The sequence below is a fragment of the Nicrophorus vespilloides genome, unplaced genomic scaffold, assembly GCF_001412225.1.
Source record: "Nicrophorus vespilloides isolate i.1.1-1 unplaced genomic scaffold, Nicve_v1.0, whole genome shotgun sequence".
Classification (NCBI taxonomy): domain Eukaryota; kingdom Metazoa; phylum Arthropoda; class Insecta; order Coleoptera; family Silphidae; genus Nicrophorus; species Nicrophorus vespilloides.
This window is the reverse complement of record NW_017095473.1, coordinates 48,843-73,357: the sequence shown is the minus strand read 5'-3', so window position 1 is coordinate 73,357 and position 24,515 is coordinate 48,843. Positions and strand designations below refer to the sequence as shown.

Below are 24,515 nucleotides of genomic sequence, written 5' to 3'. Positions count from 1 at the left end.
ATTTCGCTTTAATGTAACGTGCGCATTACTAAATTATATATATTTAATGATTGAACATCTAAAACGCTTCTAATTATACGTGATTTAATATAGTTTTTCGTTATTTACCTGAACGTGGTTGAAAAGAAATAAAAAATTTCTTTGGATTTCTTTAAATTTCTGTAATATTTTCAATGAAAAAAAAAATGTTTTGTACTTTTTGGTAAAGTCGTATAATAAGTGAGTTATAGTGATTTAAATTATAAACTTATTTCATGGTATTTTGATATACAGTTTTCGTTACAACATAAAAAATAACCTATACAGAAGTGAGAAGTATTACTTGAATGTAGGTTTATACTCACTTAATGTTTCCAATTGCAAAATAAATGATATTTGTATACAATATAAAGATTATATGAAAGTACCAATTCTTTATTATAATTATACATCTACATTATAAATGATTTAAACGGTTTTAAGGTCTATCAACTGCAACGTACAAACATTTACTTGCTGCGACGCAATGTACAAATGGAAGATATTTAAGAAGGATGACTATAGTCTTTTACATAAAAAATACATATGAATTGATCATTTGAATAATATTATATAAAATTTATTGATTTAGTTAGATTTCATATATAATAACTCAAAATTCAAAACAATTAATGTAATTATGTCCATTTTGTATGTATTACAAAAACATTTAGAAAATATTTACATTGGTAAAAATGATCTTGTTGTTTATTGTTTTAGCTTTTGAATCCAAGTTTCTGCTATATTCATTGCTTTATAAACTGAAAAGAATATTTTATTTTTAACTATATTAATTATTTAATCATTAAAGAGAAAAAGAAAAGATACATAAAAGTTGTTTTACAAAAATTCAACTATATAAATAGTATTTTTAACGTCAATTAATACGGAATTACCTTTTATTCTGTAATTTATAGAATCTTTTAATTACGTAAATTTTTGTTTCATTTCCATTTCAGCATTGATTAAAATTTTGAAAATGTGCAATAAATGGTGTAAATGAAGGAATTGACAAAATTTAAATTGCATAACAATTTAAATATTAATTGAAAAAAAAAATCGATTATTAAGTACATTATTTTTTAAACATTGAAGAATATATGTAGAATTTAACTTGTAATCAATTAATTATTGCATAAATTAAAATGTTTCTTATGTGAAATATGGAATTTCTGTAATTTATAATTTGATTGAAAATCAGGTTATTTTTTTAGTACTTACATAAAATCTGTACTTTTTAGTCTCAAAACTATATTTCAAAAACAATGAACGTTTTACCCATTAAAAATGAAGAACATTTAACTAGTAAATTCATTAATATAAAATTTTCAATAATTTTGATGGAAAGTATTGAAAAAATACTGTAATTTAGAATTTGATAGCAATATAAAATCAGGTTCTTTTATAGACATTTAATTAAAATATCTATACTTTTTTAGTCTCAACACTATATTTCTAAAACAATAAACAGTTTACCCATTAAAAAAAGATAAGAATTTAAATTGTTTAATATCAAATTATTAATGATGTTGATGAAAAGTAGTGAAGAATTTGATTGAAATATAAAATATGTTTCATATTTATATTTTTTAGTTTAAAACTATATTTACAAAACAATGTATATTTTAGCTATTAAAAATGATGAACATTTAAAACCACTCACCAATTATTTTTGTGAATTTTGTTTGATTTTGTATATTTTTTTAAATAAAAAATGTTCACTTTTTATTATAAAATCAGTTTCTGTTTTTCAGTATGTTTAAAACATTAGAAAATTTCAAATAAGAAATTATTAATCAAATTGAATCAAATTATTTATTTTGTATCAAACGTGTAATTTCTGTAAGTTAGAATTTTCAAACCAATGTCAAAAATCAGTTGTGTTTCCTTTTTAAGTATTTATATATAAAATGTTTGTTTTGTAGACTATATTTCTAAATCAATGAACATTTGATCCATTCAACTAAGAAATTATTTTACCATCGATTTTTGTATGAAAAGTACTGCATAATTTGCAGTAAATTAAAATGTGCCTTGTACAAAGCGTAGAAAAGCGTTAATGAAAAAGAAAAAAAAAAGGAGTTGGGTTTAAATATTGTATGGGCGAGTGTTGGAAAGTTTCTTGTTTGCCAAGTGCAGGAGTAGGGAAAAGTGAGCAGAGCGAAACGTTGTCGAAAATCCGTTTTAACTACAGCCAGGTAGATGTTAATGTATATAGGCATCAAGTATATATATATTAAGTATATATATGTTCGTATATGTTATATATATAAATGCACAGGTATACATGTAGAGTGGAAAAACAAAAAGCGTCGGGGATACGTCACGACCCAATTTGTTGAAATATCAACAACACGGCGCACGGCCCGAGGCCAGTTGTACCTTTCAGGCACATGCCAAATACAGATTATTATGTGGATTCGTTTGCGCAACTCTATATGTATATATATATAAACATATATAATATGCATTGTGTACGAATTTAATAATACATTATATTATAAAACGGTCATGTATTTAGTACGCAGCATATACCGTGTTGTATATGTATACATATATATTTTGTAGATCGTCCCACACCGAATCTGCTGCCCACGCGCTCTGTTCTCTGCAGACACCAAAAGAGATCTCCAAGATAACGTTTTTTAAGCAAATCGATTCCTCTTGAGCATACACACTCACTCCTCTATTTCGTGGATCTCTCCTCCAACTCTTATGATTTGTTGTTAATCTCGATGAATGATCTGTCTTTCGTATGTGCCGCCACCTCCGTTCATCCGGCGCACTTAATTATAGATCTGTTCGATGTTTATGTAAGTGATCGTGGACCTGAAACAATAGACTTCCAATCCTTCATATCACCACAATCTCGTACAACATTATATAATACTTCCTGTCTATACTTAACACTATGAGTGGGTATACTTTGTAAAACTTTTATTTATTTTCATTTGAATGTATTAAGAAATATTGTATATAGCTAATATAAATAGAATTATAGGTCTAGTGAGCATGGACGAATTTCATTGATTCCATTTTAAACTTAATTAAGAGACAAATTTAATCCTATATAGATAAAATTAATATAAAAATGATAAAATTTGATTGATTCTATTTGAAAAAATAAACATATTGAATGATTTATAGCAGTTCTTCTCAACTTTGTTGCCTCATAACCTAGTATATTTATTTATTGCAGTTGTACTGCGATGTAATTGTAAGAGTATTTCACCATTTGCTCACTTTGACACATAATGACAGCTGTCATTTAGCGATCTATTAATAATTTTACGCGACGTATATTTGTTAAAAGTGTTGCACAAGTTCCACGCATTGACACAAGATGACAGATGTCATTTAGCTACCATTTAATAAATGTATATGACGTAAATTTGTTAAGAGTATTTCACTAAGATATGAATATTTCATAACTTCCACGCATTGACACAAGATGACAGCTGTCATTTAGCTACCAATTAATAATTTTTTACGATACATATATTTGTTAAGATTGTTTCACAAGTTCTACGCATTGACACAAGGTGACAGCTGTCATTTAGCTACCAATTAATAATTTTTTGCGACGTAAATTTGTTAAGAGTATTTCACTAAGCTATGAGTATTCCATAAGTTCCATACATTGATACAAGGTGACAGCTGTCATTTAGCGACCAATTAATAATTCTACGCGACGTATATTTGTTAAGATTGTTTCACAAGTTCCACGCATTGACACAAGATGACAGCTGTCATTTAGCGACAAATTAATATTTTTTTCCGACATATATTGTAGTTGTACTGCGATCTAATTGCTAAGAGTATTTCACCAGTTGCTCACTTTGACACAAAATGACAGCTGTCATTTAGCGACCAATGAATAAAATTACGTGACTCAATGGGTTAAGAAACTCTGGTTTATATGTAATTAAATTATGTAAATATAATTGAAATGTATACATTTAATGATGCTTAAGACTAAAGTATTTGGATAGGAATTGAAGGGAATGAGCAAATAGGTAAAGCAGACGTGTTAGATGCGAGTAAACTACAAAGTAAGCACAGTTACGACAAAGGTAAATTATGCAATGATACACACAATACAATGCAAGGGAAGGTGTAGCGAAAATAGAGATAATGATATGTTGTTTACAGCAGAAACAGAAACTAATTTTACTTTAATAATTACAAAGTTTTTGAAAAAAAGATATAAAATGAGTAATTTTATTAAAATTGAATGATTAATGGAAAACTTACAAATTAATTCGAAAACTTCTTTTATAAAATTATTTCTATTAATAAAATCAAGCATATTCGTTTGAGATTTCAGTGATATTCCGAAATTACAGTACTAAAAAAGTTTGAAAAATTCAAATAATATTGTGAATTTTATTATATTTTGTTGATTTCTTTTTCTTTATAAAAAAGTAATTTGTATAAAGTTTTAATTTATATAAATTTTAAAAGCAAATCATCATCATCAATCAAAATCTGTGAATTATATCAAAAAGTTTCAATATAAAATTATGATTAATGACTATATAAACTTTAAACATTAATTTCAAAAACATACTCGAATATTAAATAATAATTTGTAATAATTAACATCAATCAAAATCTAAAGAAAGATTTAAAATGAACAAATATATTCTAATTTAAAGTTATAAATTTTTATTAATTTAAATAATATTTTTTCATTAATTAAATTTAATATACAGTTATGATACATAAATCAAAAGATGAGAGTTTCATTAATAAATTGTCATGTAAACAACTTCTAACATTAAATAGTAATTTATAATAATTAACATCAATTATGTTGTAAAAGGAGTTTCATGAAGTAAAAACAAATATTTTGCAATTATTTTTTTACTTTATTTTAATCATAACAACTGCAATTTTCTTAAAGAAAACAAAATCAAGATACATGTGTTTGGAGTATTAAAAATAATTATAACACCATGGTTACCATATATATAATAGGACTTTAGTGGTAAGACTAAGTAATAAAACGTATAATTTTAAAGAAAAAAACAATTGCAATTAAGTAGAGTGACAAGTTGAGTAAGTATAAGTGGATTTGTGGTGCGTTTAATGTAAAATATGGGGTACACGTTCGTTAATCAGCAGCATCATTCAGAGAATCATAAGAAGTGTGGAGTTTTGTTATGCTTCACGTGGGAAACGAGCATAGTTTATTTGTCAGGCAATTAAAAACCTGGCGATTTCCACGAAAAGTGCACACAGTTTGTCACTTGATTTTCAGCTGTTTTTCTTTCCAACTCAAGTCAAGTCATCTTATTCTTCTGCCTCTTGTGGTGTAACGGTCTTTCTTCGTCCGTGTTTTATGTAAGTGCATCCAATCCATCCGTCTAATGCGATCGCTACGGGCGGATGGGATCTGGTGCGACTGAAACCGAGGTCCTGTCCTGTGAGAAAGTGCCTTCAGCGGACGTCGCCGGCACGCATCGACACGGTGAAGAAGTCCGAGAAGAAGTCGAATAATAATAAACATAATAATATAAGAACTGGAAGAAACCGGACGACGATCTCACTTGCATATATATATTTATGAACTTCTTCACAACGACAACTGTTGAATCTTCGGATTCATTTTATTGATCTTCAACATACCATGATTATAATACATTAGAAGTATCATCTTCTTAATAAAATTTAATTAGATTCATATTAAGGTGCGTACACACTATATACATAAATGACAACTTGTAAGTAACGTTTAATAATTTACAAATCAACTGTTACTTGTCATATTTCTTAAATGTTAGGATTATGGTTGTCGGGATTTTGATACTGTCGAGATTTCGAATGTTGGGATTTCCATGTAGACCCCATTAATACAAGTAGTTGGTAATGATTTGTCTATAACAAGGTAGACTTTTGACAAAAAAAATATTTTAGAAAAATACAATTGGCATTAAAACTTAATTTTAAGCAACAATGATTGATTGCTTTTTAAGATTTTCTGAGAACGACCAGACTTCATTTCTTTCTAATTGTTTACAACTGTTCAGTCACCAGGTGACAGCTGTCACTTCGTGACTCATTAAAAAAATTACTCATAGGTTGAAAAACTTTGTTAAATTATGCAACTAAAGTAATTGGCAATGATTTGCCCATTCGAATTGAAATATTTCTAGTATTTTCACAATAAAAAAATATTTTAGAAGAATTCAATGGTTAATCTGTTCTTAGTGTTGAAACTTATTTTTAAGGCTTCAATGATTGATTGATCTTTAGTCCCACGCTGTTTTAAGCTTTCGTGAGAACAACCAGACTTGATTTGTTTCTCACTATTTACAACTGTTCAAATGTAATATTAATTGATATAGTTAATAGTGATAGGTTTTAAACTTGAATAGATGAAGTACACGTTGGAAGCAATGTGTCAAAACATTGACAACCAATTATTAGTTATAATTTCCAATCTTATTGAGTTAGATTTGTATATACTTATGTAAAGTTTAAAAAGTAATGTTTTGTTTATTAGAACAAAATTTTATTTCGTTTTAATAATAATAATATTTATTGCAACTTATCAAAATAACATAAGAAAAATCAAACTAAATTGAATTGCTGCAAAGGGCTACTGCTTTCTGCCCTCGTTTTAATATTAGCTATAAATCAGTTTTAAATGATATTTCAAAACTAAAGAAGAAAGATCATACATGTAGAAAAACCATAAATATGAACATGCTCATCAATTCAGTCACTACTTTACATTTTAATTGAAACTGAAAATACTATCTCTTCAGTTGGTTTGATCTGATGAGCGTTTCATAAACATTTTATTACTTCAATCATCCAAAGGACTCATAAAACTTAATTGCTAATATCATCTCAAGTGAAATACTTGGGTGTGCATTTTGACTGAAGATTAGCCCAAGAATGATTACTTCACAAGTAAAAAGAGATTAACTAATATAAAAAGTATAGGAAAATCATTTTTCAATATTTAGAATATAATGGAATGTTGAGAATGTTGATTTAGCTAAATTTGAAAATATTAACAAAAATCTTTACTTTGTACTAAGTTGAAAATCGAAATTATAAGTAAATATAAATTAATATGTAAAAATGTTTTATCAAGAAGAGATTATATAAAGCATAATTGAGTATAATCACTTGTACAAATTTTGACTAGCTTGAAAATAGATTAGTTACAAAACGATTTCAGTTCAAAAAAGAGTATAGGAATCTGGATTATATAGAATTTCTAGTCATTTTTTGGTTGTTTATACTTTTAGATTGGATTGGTTTCTGGATACAGGGTCGGTCTTGGAAAATAGTCATTAGTTCCACAAAATATTTTGATTTGTAAGGAAATTTTAAAGTACAGTGTTTCTTGAGATTTGATAAACTGAATGTTTCAATGATTTGAAGGGATGATGGTTGATTTATGGTTTTGCGGAGGTACTCTTTGTACTTATGGTATCAGTTTTGGCACCAAATGGATGTAATACGTATATCGGGTTCATCTCTGGGCGATTAGTTGAAAGAAGGAATGGATGGCGCGCGCGTAGGTTTCGCGGTCTCGGGTCGGCGGACATTTGAAAGTCAATTACTGGCTGTCGCCCTGGGCTGTCGAAAGGGCGAGTAGGTCGGTCCGGGCCTGAGGGTGTCGCCTCTCCGGCGCCGGTCCAAGAAGTCCCGACCCGATCCGACCGGTTGTACTCTTCTCCTCCACTGTCCTTCCTATACCAATACCACCAATGCTATACCATATCCATAACATACAATACCAAGGCTTGCTTGCAAAGACACGGTATGCTATGGTAGTATCACTGCTGCGGGTCGAATCCCCCACCGCTGTTCTGTTACCTACCCGCTGGTCCTGCACGTGCAGACCGAATGATAGCATCTCGCACATTCAAATATTCACCAATTTCACAAACCATTCCGCTCCACACGCACCCATTGCCCACAAACACTCACCGATTAATTGGTCACGAGCTCACTTAATTTTCGACCGGTTCGATGCTTTCTCCGTGTTTACAGATCAAAAGATACTTCGATTTTTTGATCCTGCAATAAAGCTACCAAATATCAAAAGATAAATATGAACAACCAATTTTTTAATTTTTTAATCAATACTTTTCACAAACATCTGTCAACCAATTTACAAATGTCAATACAATGACAGCTGTCATCATTAAGGAATTGACAGCTGTCAAAAAGTTATGCAACGCAATTATTTATTATTTGTATCGACACTAAACCAATCCTTATTTATGAATGAAAAATAGTGTACTTTTATAAATCATATAAATTATGTTCTGAAATCAAAGCTTTTTTAAATTTTGCATTTATAATTGATATTTTCTGCGTTTATGTTTTAATTCACTTATAAAAATGTATGATTATATTTAATCAAATCTACCTCTAAATTCAATTTTAAAAGTGATGAATTCATGTAAACAACTTTTCAATCATATCAATTTCAAATCATATTTATATTTCCTGTGCATCGAAAAACATCGTCGTTCCTTTGATTATAATAATAATAATATAATAATAAAAAATAAAGTATTGGTTTTAGTATCGACAAGAGATGAAAGAATTCAGTAAACTCAGGAATGACAACTGGAGGAAACTGTGGATCAATACAATGTATGAACAAATTTGATTTAATATATTAATAAAAAAGAAACCTAAAAATACCAAAACACATGTTTATACATTTACTTTTTAAAATAATTAATATTACCACAATATTTTTTTAAATATAAGTAAATTTTCAGTTAGTAGGAAAAACTTTTATCAACTATTTCTCAGATTTAAAAAAAAATATCAAAATTTTTAAATATTTCTTTTCAAAATTACCAAAAATTGGAATATATGAATCCCTATAATTTTGAAAAGTCAAACAAAATCTTAATATAACCACAATATATTTTAAAATATAAGAAAATTTTCAGTTAGTAGGAAAAACTTTTATCAACTATTTCTCAGATTTAAAACAAAAATATCAATTTCAATTTTAATTATAAATTATGTAAATTCTTATACTCTTTCAGACATTTTTTTTAATAAAAAATGAAAATTTTTAAATATTTCTTTTCAAAATTACCAAAAATTGGAAAATATGAATCCCTATAATTTTGAAAAGTGAAGAGTCAAACAAAATCTTAATATAACCACAATATGTTTTAAAATATAAGAAAATTTTCAGTTAGTAGGAAAAACTTTTATTAACTATTTCTCAGATTTAAAAAAAAATATCATTTTCAATTATAAATTATGTAAATTCTTATACTCTTTCAGACTTTTTTTTATTAATTCAACATGAAAAATGAAAATTTTTAAATATTTCTTTTCAAAATTACCAAAAATTGGAAAATATGAATAATAATTTTGAAAAGTGAAAAGTCAAACAAAATCTTACTTTTTTTTAAATTATTCCTATTTCAAGTAGTATTGACTTTTAAATTTAAGTTGAGGTCTAAATATAAGTTGACTTTTAAATGTAATTTGACTTTTATATGTATGTTGACGTTTGAATATAAATTGACGTTGACGTTTTGAATTGAAACATTCAGAAAATTTTAAATATTTCTTTTCAAAATTACCAAAAATTGTAAAACATGAAAAACATTTTTGTATAATTTTGAATAGAGAAAAGTCAAACAAAAACATATTTTTATTAAGTTGATGTTTTAATATAAATTGACGTTTAAATGTAAGTTGACGTTTAAATATAAATTGACGTTTCAATAAATATTGACGTTTAAATGTAAGTTGACTTTTAAATGTAAGTTGACGTTTATATGTATGTTGACGTTTTAATATAAATTGACGTTTAAATATAAGTTGACGTTCTATTATATATTGACGTTTAAATGTAAGTTGACGTTTATATGTAAGTTGACGTTTTAATATAAACTGACGTTTAAATATAAGTTGACGTTCTAATATATATTGACGTTTAAAGTTGATGTTTTAAATTGAAACATTCAGAAAAGCTGAGATTCCACACTTAAAAACCTGACTCATCAGTCAAATGAAAAACTAAATAATAATCTTGAACATGTTCAAGGAAATAATAATCTATCAATATTACTTACGACATTATAAATTTGACGCGTCGAACGCGATCGGCATTATGAAGATCGATGCAGTCGAAAAGCGTTTAAGGAATTCCTCACGTGCATTACATAATCTATTCGGATACGAAACCGAAGGTCGACAATTATCTCTCGCATCCTTTTCGAATCCTTTCAACATTTAATAGTCTCTCATTTCCAACAGCAAAATGTATACACATGGACAAATAGTTACAAATCACGAACATCAAATTGGGTGACAATTGCCGCGATTATTGCGATGAATTATTGAGGCACTTTCTAATACTAATAAAGTTGTAATAACGTTATTTATCTGTGCGCAAATTGGAACATTCACCTACCTCACCTTTCATTAACTTGTCCGAACAACAATTGACCGTCTTAATTAAGTGCATAGTTAAAGTAAAGTGTAAGCAAACAAATGAATTCAAGTGTTCAATTACTTCTTGTCTAATGAATCATAAATTAATATAGTTATTATACTTTTGCTAAATTAAGTTATATAGTCATTACTTGATACTTGCCAAGTGATGCAATAATCAGAAGTTTTAATTAATTGTACAGTATAAAGTAAAGTGTAAGCAAATAAATGAATTGAAATAAGCAAATACTTTTTACTTAATTAATCATCAGATAATGAAGTTTATGAATAAGTTATATACTCATTACTGGAAACTTGCCAATTAACTCAACAATTATAATTTTTAATTAAGTGCATTGTTAAAGTAAAATATAAGTAAACAAATGAATACACATGTTTTATTACTTCTTGCGTAATGAATCGTAAAGTAACATAGTTATTATACTGTACTGTACTGTACTAAATTAAGTCATATACTCATTACTTTATACTTGTCAAGTGATGCAATAATTAGAAATTTTAATTAATTGTATAGTTAAAGTAAAGTGTAAGCAAATAAATGAACAAACTACATAAGCAATTAGTTCTTGCTTAATTAATCATCAAGTAACGAAGTTTATGAGTAATGTAGTTAATATGCATTAGTTAATTAAGATAATGACTCATTACTTGAAACTTACCAATTAACTCAACAATTAGAAATTTTAATTCAGTGCATTTTGAAAGTAAAATGTAAGTAAACAAATGAATGCACGTATTCAATTCCTTCTTGCCTAATGAATCATAAAGTAATTTAGTTATTATACTTTTGCTAAATTAAGTTATATAGTCATTACTTGATACTTGCCAAGTGATGCAATAATTAGACGTTTTAATTAATTGTACAGTTAAAGTAAACTGTAAGCAAATAAATGAATAGACATAAGCAATTACTTCTTGCTTAATTCATAATTAGATAATGAAATTTATTAGTAATGTAGTTAATATGCGTTAGTTAATTAAGTTAATTACTCAATACTTCGCACTTAATTCTACAATTAGAAATTTTAATTAATTGCATAATTAAAGTAAATAAGCAAACAAATGAATAGGGCGGATATATCCGCCGCCTGTCCGCATAGGCTTGACATTACGAACGATTTTGTTCTTTATAAATAACATTTATATACAATTGATCATGATTGATATTATGAAATAAATCGTGAATCTAATGAGAAAGATTATTTTTTAATTTGTCCGTTTGATTGGTTCCTTGGCATTATCATCATCAAAGGGTTTACCAACATTCTCTGATCCGCCACTGGATGAGGTTTAATTAATTGAAGATTTAATATTTGCTCATTCAGTGTAAATGCCCGTTCAATGCAATTAGCTTTTGATGTGATTAAGCGTTCCGAGCAAGTGGTCAGTCAGGGTGCAATCGCTTTCCATTAAAATATATACAAACATGCAAAAAAACACGAAACAAAATGAAAACCAAATAATATAATGAGAATTCAAGAGAGGAAATAACGAATATCGATCGACTAATTTTATTTAGGTAGAGATTGTATGAAAGAAACTTGATACAAGTTGTATTCATTTATTGTAGACTACAAATTGTAATTTGGAGATCTTGTTTCGAATTCGTAAAAGGTAAATTCTGTACGTTTGTATGTATGTAGTGTACAGATGTAGTGCATATGTATAGGTGGAGCTGTCTTAGAGATGGACGATAAGTCTTTTGATGATTTATAAAAATGCCATAGCACACCTGAACGCTGCAAGGTATGGCCGGAGGGAACGCACGGGACTCAAGGTTGAAATACTGGATTTTCTATATGGGCACAGCGCCCTGCCCGGGGGCAACATCATGCTCATTCTCGAAAAGGAAAGAACAGAGAAAAAAAGTCTGTATATATATATATATATATGAGAAGAACGGAAAATAAAACCACGAGTATATTCATTGCCTTGGGTAAGAAACAACAAAAAAAGAGAAGAAAAGGATATACAATAAATAAATGAGAGAACAAGTAATAATGAATATTGCAAAAGTTAATAACAATTATCGAATGCTTAATAAAAGAGAAACAATAGGAAAAAGAGATTGAGACTGAGACACACACAGCGTTAAACGTTTTCGCTTTGGATCATTTTTTGTGTAGTTATTAGAATTGTGAATTTGAAAAGGGGGAGCGCGTAGGTATTTGGTGCAATCGCATTCCTTCGCTCTTAGGAAGTCCACCTTGTCTCACATAGCTCCGATGCTAATTTCGAATTACCTCTGCAAATTAACCTGTATCCAATTCATGTGTATACATTGCATTGCGCATTGTATCCAAAATACAATTACTGTAATTTAAACATAAGCATAATTTTACTCTGAAATTAACCAAAACCACAACATTTATAGTAAATAATTTATACATTGTTTAAAGAATATTTCAGTAGGTTATTTATTTAACTATTTTTATTGACTCATTTAAGACCAAAGGGTTATCAATTGATAAATGAAATATAGAGTATAAATGTGTTGAAACAATAGTTCTTTATTTGCCATTTCCTTCGACTTGCTTACGGTAAATACTCTATTTTATGAATGCTGCAGCTGATTGTTCCAAATTCCTTCAGTTCTGTCCTTATGTTCTCAGTATTACACAAGAAATGCATATTTAGAAGGACTATCCTAAATAAGCGATCTTCCTTTAGTTGATGCGAGTGTCATGGGATATTTCCTTCTATAATATTCATCTACTGCAGCGGTTTCCAACCTGGGAGGCGCCAAAAATTTTTAATAAATTAATTTTTATACCATAATATCTTCAAATAAATAAAACGTGTCTATATTATTTAATCTATTAAAACAATAAAAGGTAAGGGAGGCGCGGAAAAAAAAATTCGGGGAGACGTAGTACCATAAAGGTTGGAAACCGCTGATCTACTGTGATAGGATGCACTTTGACCTGCTTGTTATCAACTATCCTCAATGTATATGAATTTTTACCCACTAAATTTGAGGTAACTTATTCATATCATCGACATGAAGAACGGTGGACGGATTTTCCGAATTCGATGTTGTGCTGGCCAAAACTGCGTATGTGTTATTTACAAGAACTTGTATTGAAGTACATTTTTTTTTGTAATTTTGATTTTGTGGCTGTGGTTGAACTTGTTGTTGATTGATTTTATCCTCATTGTCATGTGTTGTATCTTCGTTTATTTCTTTATTTTTCAAATATTTTGATATTATTAATTGGAAATGTATACATAAAATTATTTGATATCAAATTTAAATTTCTAAGTAAAAAAATAGAGAAAAATGAAATGATTTTGGATTAATTAGAAAATAATAATATTTTTAATGTTCAAAAACTAATTTAAGGATTTTGTTGTAAACATTATCGTGTTTTATAAAGATTTTTATGTTGAGCTCCAAATTAGCAGACAATAATTGATTGTCGACGAAGAAAGAAAAAAGTAATCTTGTTAATGTTAAAAATGGAATGAGAGTGAAGAGGAGGTTGATGTACGTAGGACAACCTTTGCTCTCGTTTCGGATTACTCATGAGAGCGTGTGCGTCTGAAAGAGAGAGAGAAAGAGAGATGTTGACTCCAGGTGGATGGATGGATTGATGTTCGGTTTTATGAGCGAGAAGAGGAGAAGAAGCATATGGTTTTTGCCACGAGCCATGATGTATATATATATATTGTATATTATGCGCCTACGAATATAAAAGAAGAGAGGAACGTATCGAAACGTAAGGAAGGTATCGTCGACTGCTGCGGAGGGCGAGGCACGGCGTGGGCCGAGGACCGGACCGGACCTTAAGGCGATGGGCCGGGGTCTCAGCCTCAAAGAGAGTGCGGGTGGAACATCGAGCGAACCTCGAACTGAACCCACTTACTAAATATTCACTCTGACTCATTGCATTTAAATACGACTTCTTCTACTCAATCTTTTAACTCTTTACCATTTACTTATTCATTTATTTGTCTTATTGTCCTTTTTCGGTCCGTACAATCCCACCAACAACCAGCGACGACGAAAATGGCTTTCCGATTCAATTCAATTCCCATTTCAAATTCCTCTGACTCATTTCAACTGTATCAAATATGGAAACTATTTCATGTTTTCGACTCGATAATAGTGAAACCGCCACTTCAATAAATTGCATTCGATAGAAGACAATATTACCAAGATTGATTACTAGAAAACAACCAACATAAATGAAAAACTATTATACTAAACTAATAAACTAAATTTGATCGTATTATTTACTTTATATACATTTATTCAAGTCTCTTTTTGTGCAGTATATTATTGTACGTATTTAGTTCCTCGATTGGCCCGGTTTCATATACTAATAACTGTTTCAATTAGTCCGGATTCACTATACATTGTATACATAAATGAATGTTTTATTTACTTTATATACATTGAAGTCTCCTTTTGTGCGGTTTATTATTATACCTATTTTCATCCTCGATTAGTCCGGTTTCATACACTAATAACTATCATAATAGTGTTTCGATTAGTCCGGATACACTATAGATTGCACATTTCAAAATAAACAAAATTTTCATTAAGCAAAATAAAAATAAATTCTAAAAATTATTTTTTTATACATAAATAATCGTTTTATTTACTTTATATACATTGAAGTCTCTTTTTGTGCGGTTTATTATTGACTGGTTTTATACACTAATAACTGTCATAGTACAGTTTCGATTAGTCCGGATTCACTATAGATTGAAAATTTCAAAATAAACTAAATTTTCATGAAGTGAAATATAAATAAATTCTAAAAAAAAATATTCCAAAAATGATAGTTTTTTTTTACTTTATATACATTGAAGTCTCCATTTGTGCGCTTTATTATTATTCTTATTTTCATCCTCGATTAGTCCGGTTTAATACACTAATAACTATCATAGTAGTGTTTCGATTAGTACGGATACACTATAGATTTAAAATTTCAAAATAAACAAAATTTTCATTAAGCAAAATAAAAATAAATTCTAAAAAAAATAATTCATAATATTATTTTTATATACATAAATGATCGTTTTATTTACTTTATATACATTGAAGTCTCTTTTTGTGCGGTTTTTTATTGGCTGGTTTCATACAGTAATAACTGTCAGTATTGTTTCCATTAGTCCGGATTCACTATATATTGACAATTTAAAAATAAACTAAATTTTCATTAAGTAAAGTAAAAATATATTCTAAAAAATAATAGTTTTATTTACTTTATACATGCAAGTCTCTTTTTGTGCTGTTTATTATTTGTACGTATTTACTTCCTGGAATAGTCCGGTTTCATACACTAATAACTGTCATAGTACAGTTTCGATTAGTCCGGATTCACTATAGATTGAAAATTTCAAAATAAACTAAATTTTCATGAAGTGAAATATAAATAAATTCTAAAAAGAAATATTCACAAAATGATAGTTTTATTTACTTTATATACATTGAAGTCTCCTTTTGTGCGGTTCATTATTGTACGTAATTAATTCCTGTCGTAGTATTGTTTCGATTAGTCCGGATTAACTATAGATTCAATATTTCAAAATAAACAAAAACATTATTGAGCATAGTAAATTCTTAAAAAAAATAATTTACAAAATTATTTTTGTATACATAAATGATCGTTTTTTACTTTATACAGTCTCTTTTTGTGCGGTTTTTTATTGTACGCATTTAGTTTCTCGATTAGTCCGATTTCATACAATTTAAGATTTCCCGCACTATGCAAGATAATATTACATTTTTTGAATTCCAAACGTGTTTTGCATGAACAAATTATCAATATATCTTGCATTTAAATGAGGCAATTTTAATTTTACTAACATGTAAAGTTTTGTTTACATTTTATTGCTAGTTTTTCCTTTAGCTTAAATGTTTCATCTTCTGACTCAATTAAAACTAACAAGTATATGTTTTTCTTTAATAAATATGTTTTGTAATAGAAATCACTACAATTTTTAATCATTTGAGCTATTAGTGCTAGTTTACTAACTTTAATTGTCATCAGTTTAATTGCAAGTAATTCTCAAAACATTTATATCCTACAGTGTATGTAAATATTGATAAAATACTGAGCATTTTGGGAAACGTTGATGAACAGGAAATTGGCGAAATAAAAAATGTGCGGATGCGAATCGATATTATTTATTGCAAATTGGTTTTGGCGTCGGTTGAAAGCGCGAGGTTTAGGGCCGAACGTTACGAAATTGCATCAAGTTGATTAATTCCGGCGACTGAACCACATTTACAAATGATCCCAGTACAAAATATGCACTAGAATAATAACAATCATTAATTACACCCTGACTTTAATTACATTTAACGCGTCATCGGAGCGACGAAACACATTTTATTCACTGTTTTGATAATAAAGTTATGATATTATTGTATTCATACTTCTATATTAAAGGGAAGAGTTTGTTCTGTATATAATACCTCGCATAGTCCGGGTAATTCATTCTACAAATCTTGCGGACTGTTTGAAACTGGACTAATGAAGACCGTATAGAAATAATTAATTTGACTATAGAAAGGACAAAAAAAAAACGATTTACAAACCGGATTATAATGAATCCGCACTGTTCGAAACAGGACAATGCAAAGTATTTTTGTATTTATTTATAATGTATAACTGAAAGTAAATTCATGACGAAAAGATTATTGTCTTTGTTGTTAAAAAAAAATACTCAGTAATATATCCATAAAAGTTTACAAACATGATGTTTTATTTATAAAATCTATATGATTTCATTAAGTTTTCCAGATATTATAATCTTCATTTCTAAACTATCGCAGTTATACTTCTCAAGTCTATGGTTTTCTAAGACTTATTACACAATTTGTAATGAATATAGTTTTTACTAACATTCCTTTAAAGTCATTCCTTGATTGATAAATTGTTAAAGTATTCTAATATTACAATACTCAATTAAACTCTATTAATTCAATAAATTTTCCAAATCTATACAATAATTAATAAACAATAATCTATTACTCATAAACATCTGCAGCTTCTTTTAAATACATTGCATAAATTATTAATATTAATTATTGTTGCCTATTCAAGTGTCAATTTCGCCTTTGCTTTTGATAATTATTGCTTCGATGTTGCTGTTATGTATATTTTTTGTGTGTGTCTTAATTTTAATCGGTTTCCTCAAAGTTCTCCACTCGTGGGCGAAATTTCTGCTTCTACCCACCATTCTTAATTAAACGTTTACAATGTAAACTTTGCATCATTATACAAGAAATCCGTCGAAGAAAGAAAAAAGTTTCACAAAAGATTTTGCGCAAAAAAAATACAAAAAAACTGAATATTCTTTACAATATATTGTTGTTATTTTCTATGTCTTTATAGTTTTAACATCTTTGTTTTTTTTTTAATCTGTTTAGTTGGATTAATTAATGGGATTTCTAGGTAACTTTTACAATTACAATGAATAGCTGAAATACATATTTTATCATGAAACTTTAAAGATAACAGATAACGTCAGATTGCCATGAAATTTTGACTGGTGTCATCTGTAGGTTAGTACTTTTAAAAAATTATATGGATTTGTTGATACAGGCAAATCCATCTATATGTCATCTTACAAACTTATTGTTCTATGGGTCAAAATGACCCCTTTATTAAATGTTAAAGAAATTGAACAAATTATTAACTTTTACGCCAAACACAGATTAATTCTTATTATTGAATGTATTTAACATCATTTGAAACTGATTTCAAGAACGTTTTAAATGCGTTCTACAATAAAATAAATATCTTTCATCGCGATTCCTTTGCTCCTATTGAAAAATGCAATCCTAAATTAGAGTAAATAGAATCCTATTGAAAACAAATATCAGGTGGGTCATTCTGACCCTTGATGATGGGTATTATATATTTGTTTAATTTAACTTCTCAAATTTAACTGGCTAAATGAGCTCAAGCTCACATGTACGCCACCTAATAAATAATTATAAAATCAAAAAAAAAAAAATCTTCTCAAATTATTTACTAATAATTCTAGTTTGTTTTCTTTACTTTTAGTTGAAAATAATTAGAATATTTCTTTTCAAATAAATATATTCTAAATACATTTATCTAAGTAGTTCTTAAATCAAAACACAAATTTTATGTGAAAAAATAATAATTGTTGTTGTTTTTCTATAGTGTTTTATTAGAAATAAATTGCATTAACATTACATGCAAATTTTCAGAAATTCAATTATACTTAGAGAGGAAACAGAGATTGATTTATAACATCCTCATACCAAGACCACGAATTCCTGCAATTAATATTCGATTTCGTTGAACGAATCCAAACTTTGCATCACTTCCCGAAATGCAGATGTAAACGGATACGCTTACATCACCCATAAACATAACATGAATTTCCATCAATTGCGAAAACCACTTCAAATTATGCAGACGTAGGTGGTAATAACAATACAATTAATCTATTTTGTTGACTATTTAGAATTGTATAAACTTTGATGAAATTTACATAATCTAAACTCATAATAGAAAGATGTTTTTAGAGATTGTTGAAAGAAAGAAAGAAATAAATCTGGATGAAATTGGCCTCAGTTTTCATTCACTCTGCTGAGATATTAAATGCGGCCTCAGAAGACATAGTCTTGTTTTATTTTTCTGTCTGATTTATTTATAATATTATTTGTTTGTATTGTGTGTAGATATGTTGGGAATGAAACGATCGAAACAATATAAAGAATGGTACTATGTGAACCACGTGCTCGATATTATTATGATCGTTTAAATCGTTCCGAATCGCGATTGCCGCAGATACTACACGCAATTTGCATTCCGAATAATTCAGATCTCTATCTTCGGACATGCAGACACCGTGATCCATAAGGCCAGGCCTGCCAGATCACGAACAACGCCTGGACCGCAATGCAATTCCACACACAATTCGCACAGTTAACATGTAAATTATACAACTATATGCGTTCATGTTTAAACATATCACCACTTCACTAAAAAAAAGAGAAATTTAAGTTTGTCTGATCAAAATTTATGTTTATCAACATTTTGGAAAAATTATTATCATTATTTTAAGTAATTGTAACTATTATTTCAATCAATCAATCAATCATATATTTAATTAAAGTTTTCATTATTAGACGATGAAAGTACTTATACACAAAATATAAAAATTCTATTTTGCATTGTATTTTATTAAACGTTCGTAACTAAAGTTTACTATATTATGAGTGTTAGCTGCATTTTTTTTCTTTAATAACTATAATACAATCAATGATTTTCATAATCTAAGTAAAGGTTAAAAACAGAAAACGAAAACTCAGAAACTTAAAATAAACTTAAAATTCGATTAGATAGATTAAATAAATTAGATTTATATTAAAACCGTTAAAAAAGAAACAAATATCATTGCTTCTTTTTTGAAAAGGTCAAAATATCTAAAAAATGCATTCGTTTCCCGAAATGTCTTATTTTTCGAGCAGCCCATGAGTCGAGTTCAATTATTAATGGGTTTCTAAATGACAGCTGTCATCTAGCTGTCAAAAATTGTATGTTATTAGCAATTGGGTCGCAGTACAACAACATACGAATATGTTAGTTTGCGCAGCAAAAATGTTGAAAAACACTGTTCTATAAAAAGCAAATAGCAAAGAATATGAATTTAAAATTGTAAAAAAAATGTTTACAATTTTCTTCCAATTTATAAATTAATCTTGTGATGATTGGAAGTTCTTATAAATGTGTTTTCAGTCAGAAGAAACTTACAGAAATTTCTTATATATCGAGCAGTCTAGTAAAATTTTCAATGGGTCTGAAAATGTCAGCTGTCACCTTACGTCAAAGTGTCAAAAATGCTATTCCAAACTGTGTAATGTTATTTTTTTTATGAAATCTTTGCGATTGTCTTTCAATTCATATATAAATTAATCTTTTGAAGATTAGAAGTTTTTATAAATGTGTTTTCAGTCAGGAGAAGTAACCTAAACAAATATTACTTCTATTTCGATCAGCGTTTATCAGCCTATGGGTCGAGTTCAATTATCAATAGGTTTCGAAATGACAGCTTTCATCTAGCTGTCAAAAATTGTATGTTATTAGCAATTGGGTCGCAGTACAACAACATACGAATAGCAAAAAGGTTGAAAAACGCTGTTCTATAAAAAGCCAATAGCAAAGAATATGCTTTTAAAATAGTAAAAAAAAATAGTTATGAAAATGTTTACATCACGTCAAAGTGTCAAATATTATAGTACAACAAAAATGTTTGTTTGCTGCTGGTTAAGAAACGCTGGTCTAAGATTAAACAATTCATATGATTGCAATTATTTTAAAATTCATATATTAATTATTTTTTTGAAGATTTTAACTATATAAATGTGTTTTCATTCAGAAAAAGTATTTAGATAATTGTACTAAAGTTATTTAAAAAAAGGGTAAAAGTAATACTAAGAAAAAAGTTGGAGTTTAATAAATTGTAGTGAACAAAAAAGAAACTGGATGGAAATCAAGATCTTAAGTATCTTAAATCATAAAAGGAGCAGCAACAAATAAAAGGGATAAGCTAAGATGTACGATGTGTACACAGATAGACGAGGTTGTTAGTTCAGTTTAAATGCATTCTTTTAACTGGAAACACAAATAATGAGGCGTTCCGAAACGTACGGAGACTGAGACTGAGACGACGACGACAAAGAGGACGGCGAAGTTGGAAGAAGTAGAAACGGGCGGATAGAGAGACAAAGAAAAACATCTTATTGTGTAGACATAAATCATGTTTAATGCGCTTTTAATTAACCTTACACGTTGCCTTTTATGGCCCGTTACAACAGTACGTACATGATCGGCCAGGTTCCAGTGATAATGTTTGAATCGTTCGACCGAACCCAAACAAAAGAACAACAATAAACCAAGAGACGATGACTATTTTATTTATTTCCTTACATTCGCAACTGTATTAAGCTATGCTTCTGCTGTTTCTTTAGTAATTTTACTTAAATTTTCTTTCATTCATAAAAAAGTCATAGACTTAAATTATGAAATTATTCGGTGGTAATATAAATCCCGACAATCAAAATCCCAACATTCGAAATCTCGACAACTATAATGGCGACAGTATCAAAATCCCGACAACTATAATCCCGACAGTAACAACAATTGATAATCTAATTGTATTTTAGATTATTTCTTATTGTTAAGGTTTATTATGAATAAGTCAAAATGAAATAATAAAAGATACTGTCGGGATTATGTTTGTCAATATTTCGGTTCTTGGGATTTCAATATAGACCCGAAATTATTATATAGTTATTAAGTTTTTTTGTTCTGCAGTTAAAAATAATCTTTTTTAATGAAGAAACTACTAATAATTATCAAATATTTATATATACAGAATTCAATAAATGTAAATTTCGAGTAAATAAAAGCGGTATGTAATATGTACATTTTTTTAGTCTTTGTACAAATTATTTTTTTTGTGCTTTTGCAGTTTTATACAAATAATATTCGTCATATTAGAAATCCTTTTGTCGTTAGTATCCTGAGGGACTCAAATATATACACACATATATATATGAATGTATAGTATATATATAAGTACAAACAGTGCGATGTTAATTAATACATCTCGACAGAGAGTTTGACCAAAACGGCGTTTGGTCAGGACGCGAAATTGCCGTTCCGCTTTCGCAAATAATCTCAGCCTGGAGTTATATTATTTTATTTTTTACGTACTCTAATTACTACAATTTTTCAACCATTCGAATCATTGCAATTAGTCAGAATACATTGAATTCAATAAATAAACGATATCTGTCCAATTGTAATTTTCTTCATCGTAAAAATATCATATTTTTTTTAGAAAAAAAAAAAACAATTCAATTCACTATATTAGATGGAATATTTTTTTTAAAATAATAACCAATTGATTACTATTAAAAATATCGTTTTTTCTTCTTTACGTCATTTTCTGGAAACAGGTGAATTTAATTTGCAATTTTCTAGTGTCTTCATCATAAAAATGTAATTTTTTTCCAAATTTTTCTAGAACAAAATTGATTACATTTTTTTTATATTATAAAACATTATATAATTACTCTAATTTAACAACTATTCAAATTACATTAATCAATTCAATCATATGAAATAATTTGTTAAATAAAAACATAATTACTACTTAAATAGTAATTATTGTACTGTGTAAATTTTTCAAACATAAAAATGTCTTGTTTTTTCCAAATTTTCTAGAAAGAAAAAATTGATTAAATTTTATCTGTAATTATAACAATTTTCAACGATTCAATTCACAATATTAGATGGGATAGAGTTCTATAAATAATTGGATTTATTTTTGTATGTTATTCCAACTGTAATTGCACTGATTTTCCAATTATTCTATCCATGATACTAAATGGAAAAACTATTATTAATAAATCTTCATTTCTTAAGAAAAATAACCATTAAAGTCATATTTTCTTGTTTCTTGATCATAATAACAATTTTTACGTACATTCAAATTCACACTTGATTGTAATAAGAAAAATAATTGTTTTTCTCCTTTATTTTTTTCAGGATGAAAGTTTATTTGTGTTTCTTATATAAATCTTACAGCAATTACACTGATTTTACAAACTATTCCATTCATTTTCATAATATATATTAATTTAACAACATTTTTCTATTATCACAATAATAACAATATCGTTTTTCTTGATTGTTTTCAGGAAGAAAGTGGACATTGCACGAAATGACCTGGAAAAGGAGCCAAAAGACTTAACTAATCGTACGATGTTCCCAAGCACACAAATTAAAATGAGGTATGTACAGGACTTAAATTTAGAATTTTCTTACAAATAATCTAAATAGTGTCATTATTTTAATTAGTATTCATTATTTTGCAGTATTTTGTCATTATAGAATTACTTTTAAAAGATTCTTCATTTTTTCTGAAAGTTAATATTTACATTTTAATTAAAATTACCATTTGTATTGAATCATTGATTTTGATACAGATATTCCTACTTAATTACTTCATATCATATGCTAAGCACTAATAAAAGTTTACAAATTATGTTTTCTAGTATATTCAATATCACTTTATTTTTATTGATTCAATTGTTCTTTCATTTATCTCAAAATGCAAAAACAAAGAACAGAAAAAAGTAAAACTATTCTTATAGTTTTTGTATTTGAAATTCTTCAGTTTGGAATCTAATAATTTAAAATAAAGAAGTACAGTGGAAACTCGTTTAACGAGTTTAAACCGTTCCAAAATTTCCGGATTTTTACTCGTATAGTGAAACATATTCAAAAATACACATATAATTTGTGTTTACAAGTTTTAAAAATGATGTAGCAGGCGCGCATCTGGACATCTCTTCTCATTGTCACTCGTTATGCGAAACGACGCTCGTAAAGCGAGTAATTTGTCTTACAATTCATTTTGCTCGTTAAGCAAAATTCTCGTTATGCGAATTGCTCGTTAAGGTTTTACTGTATTTTATCTTACTTGATATTTTTTTCAAGTGGTAAAAGTACTGAGAGAATTTTCAAGATAATTTATTTCTATTTAATAATTTACGTTTTTCTACACTTTTTGTATAAAATTAAATTAAAACATCATCAAGTATACAATATCAATACTTACGTTTTTTTGGTAATGAATTTAATTTAATCAAGTAAACAATATCAATACTTACGTTTTTTTGTTAATGAATTTAATTTAAAGAAATATAATGAAGAAGAAAAAATAGAGGAGATTCAAACTTTCCAAATAAGTTAGTATTGATTAGTACAGATTTTGATTGTAAATTGAAGTCAATCAATATCCAATTACGTTTCTTGCACGACGGCAACAGATGGTNNNNGAAATTATGATTGAAATTTATTTAATATCCTTCCCACATTTTTTCTACTCCGCTTTATTCTTTCTTGTTGTTCTTCGGCAGCTCGAAATGATGGTCCAATTTGTTCCGAGTTAAAGCAAATTATATCACATTACATTATCGTTTATACCTTGAATACGGTCAGGTCTACAGCAGCTGGTTAACGTGC

General features: G+C 27.9%; 1 protein-coding gene across 4 annotated transcripts in view; it reads left to right on the top strand.

Annotated features, from left to right (window-relative positions):
* LOC108557785 (BTB/POZ domain-containing protein kctd15) overlaps positions 1 to 24,515 on the top strand; it is an 88,951-nt gene that overhangs the window by 51,732 nt on the left and 12,704 nt on the right. The window contains exons 2-3 of one of the 4 annotated variants that reach the window (XM_017914562.1): positions 8,576 to 8,646; positions 23,186 to 23,278. In XM_017914562.1, the coding sequence (XP_017770051.1) occupies positions 8,588 to 8,646; positions 23,186 to 23,278 (152 nt within the window). In that variant the 5' untranslated portion in view covers positions 8,576 to 8,587. Of the gene's footprint in view, positions 1 to 8,563; positions 8,647 to 23,185; positions 23,279 to 24,515 lie in introns of all 4 variants that reach the window. The other 3 variants (XM_017914482.1, XM_017914723.1, XM_017914644.1) reach the window with 3 other exon arrangements.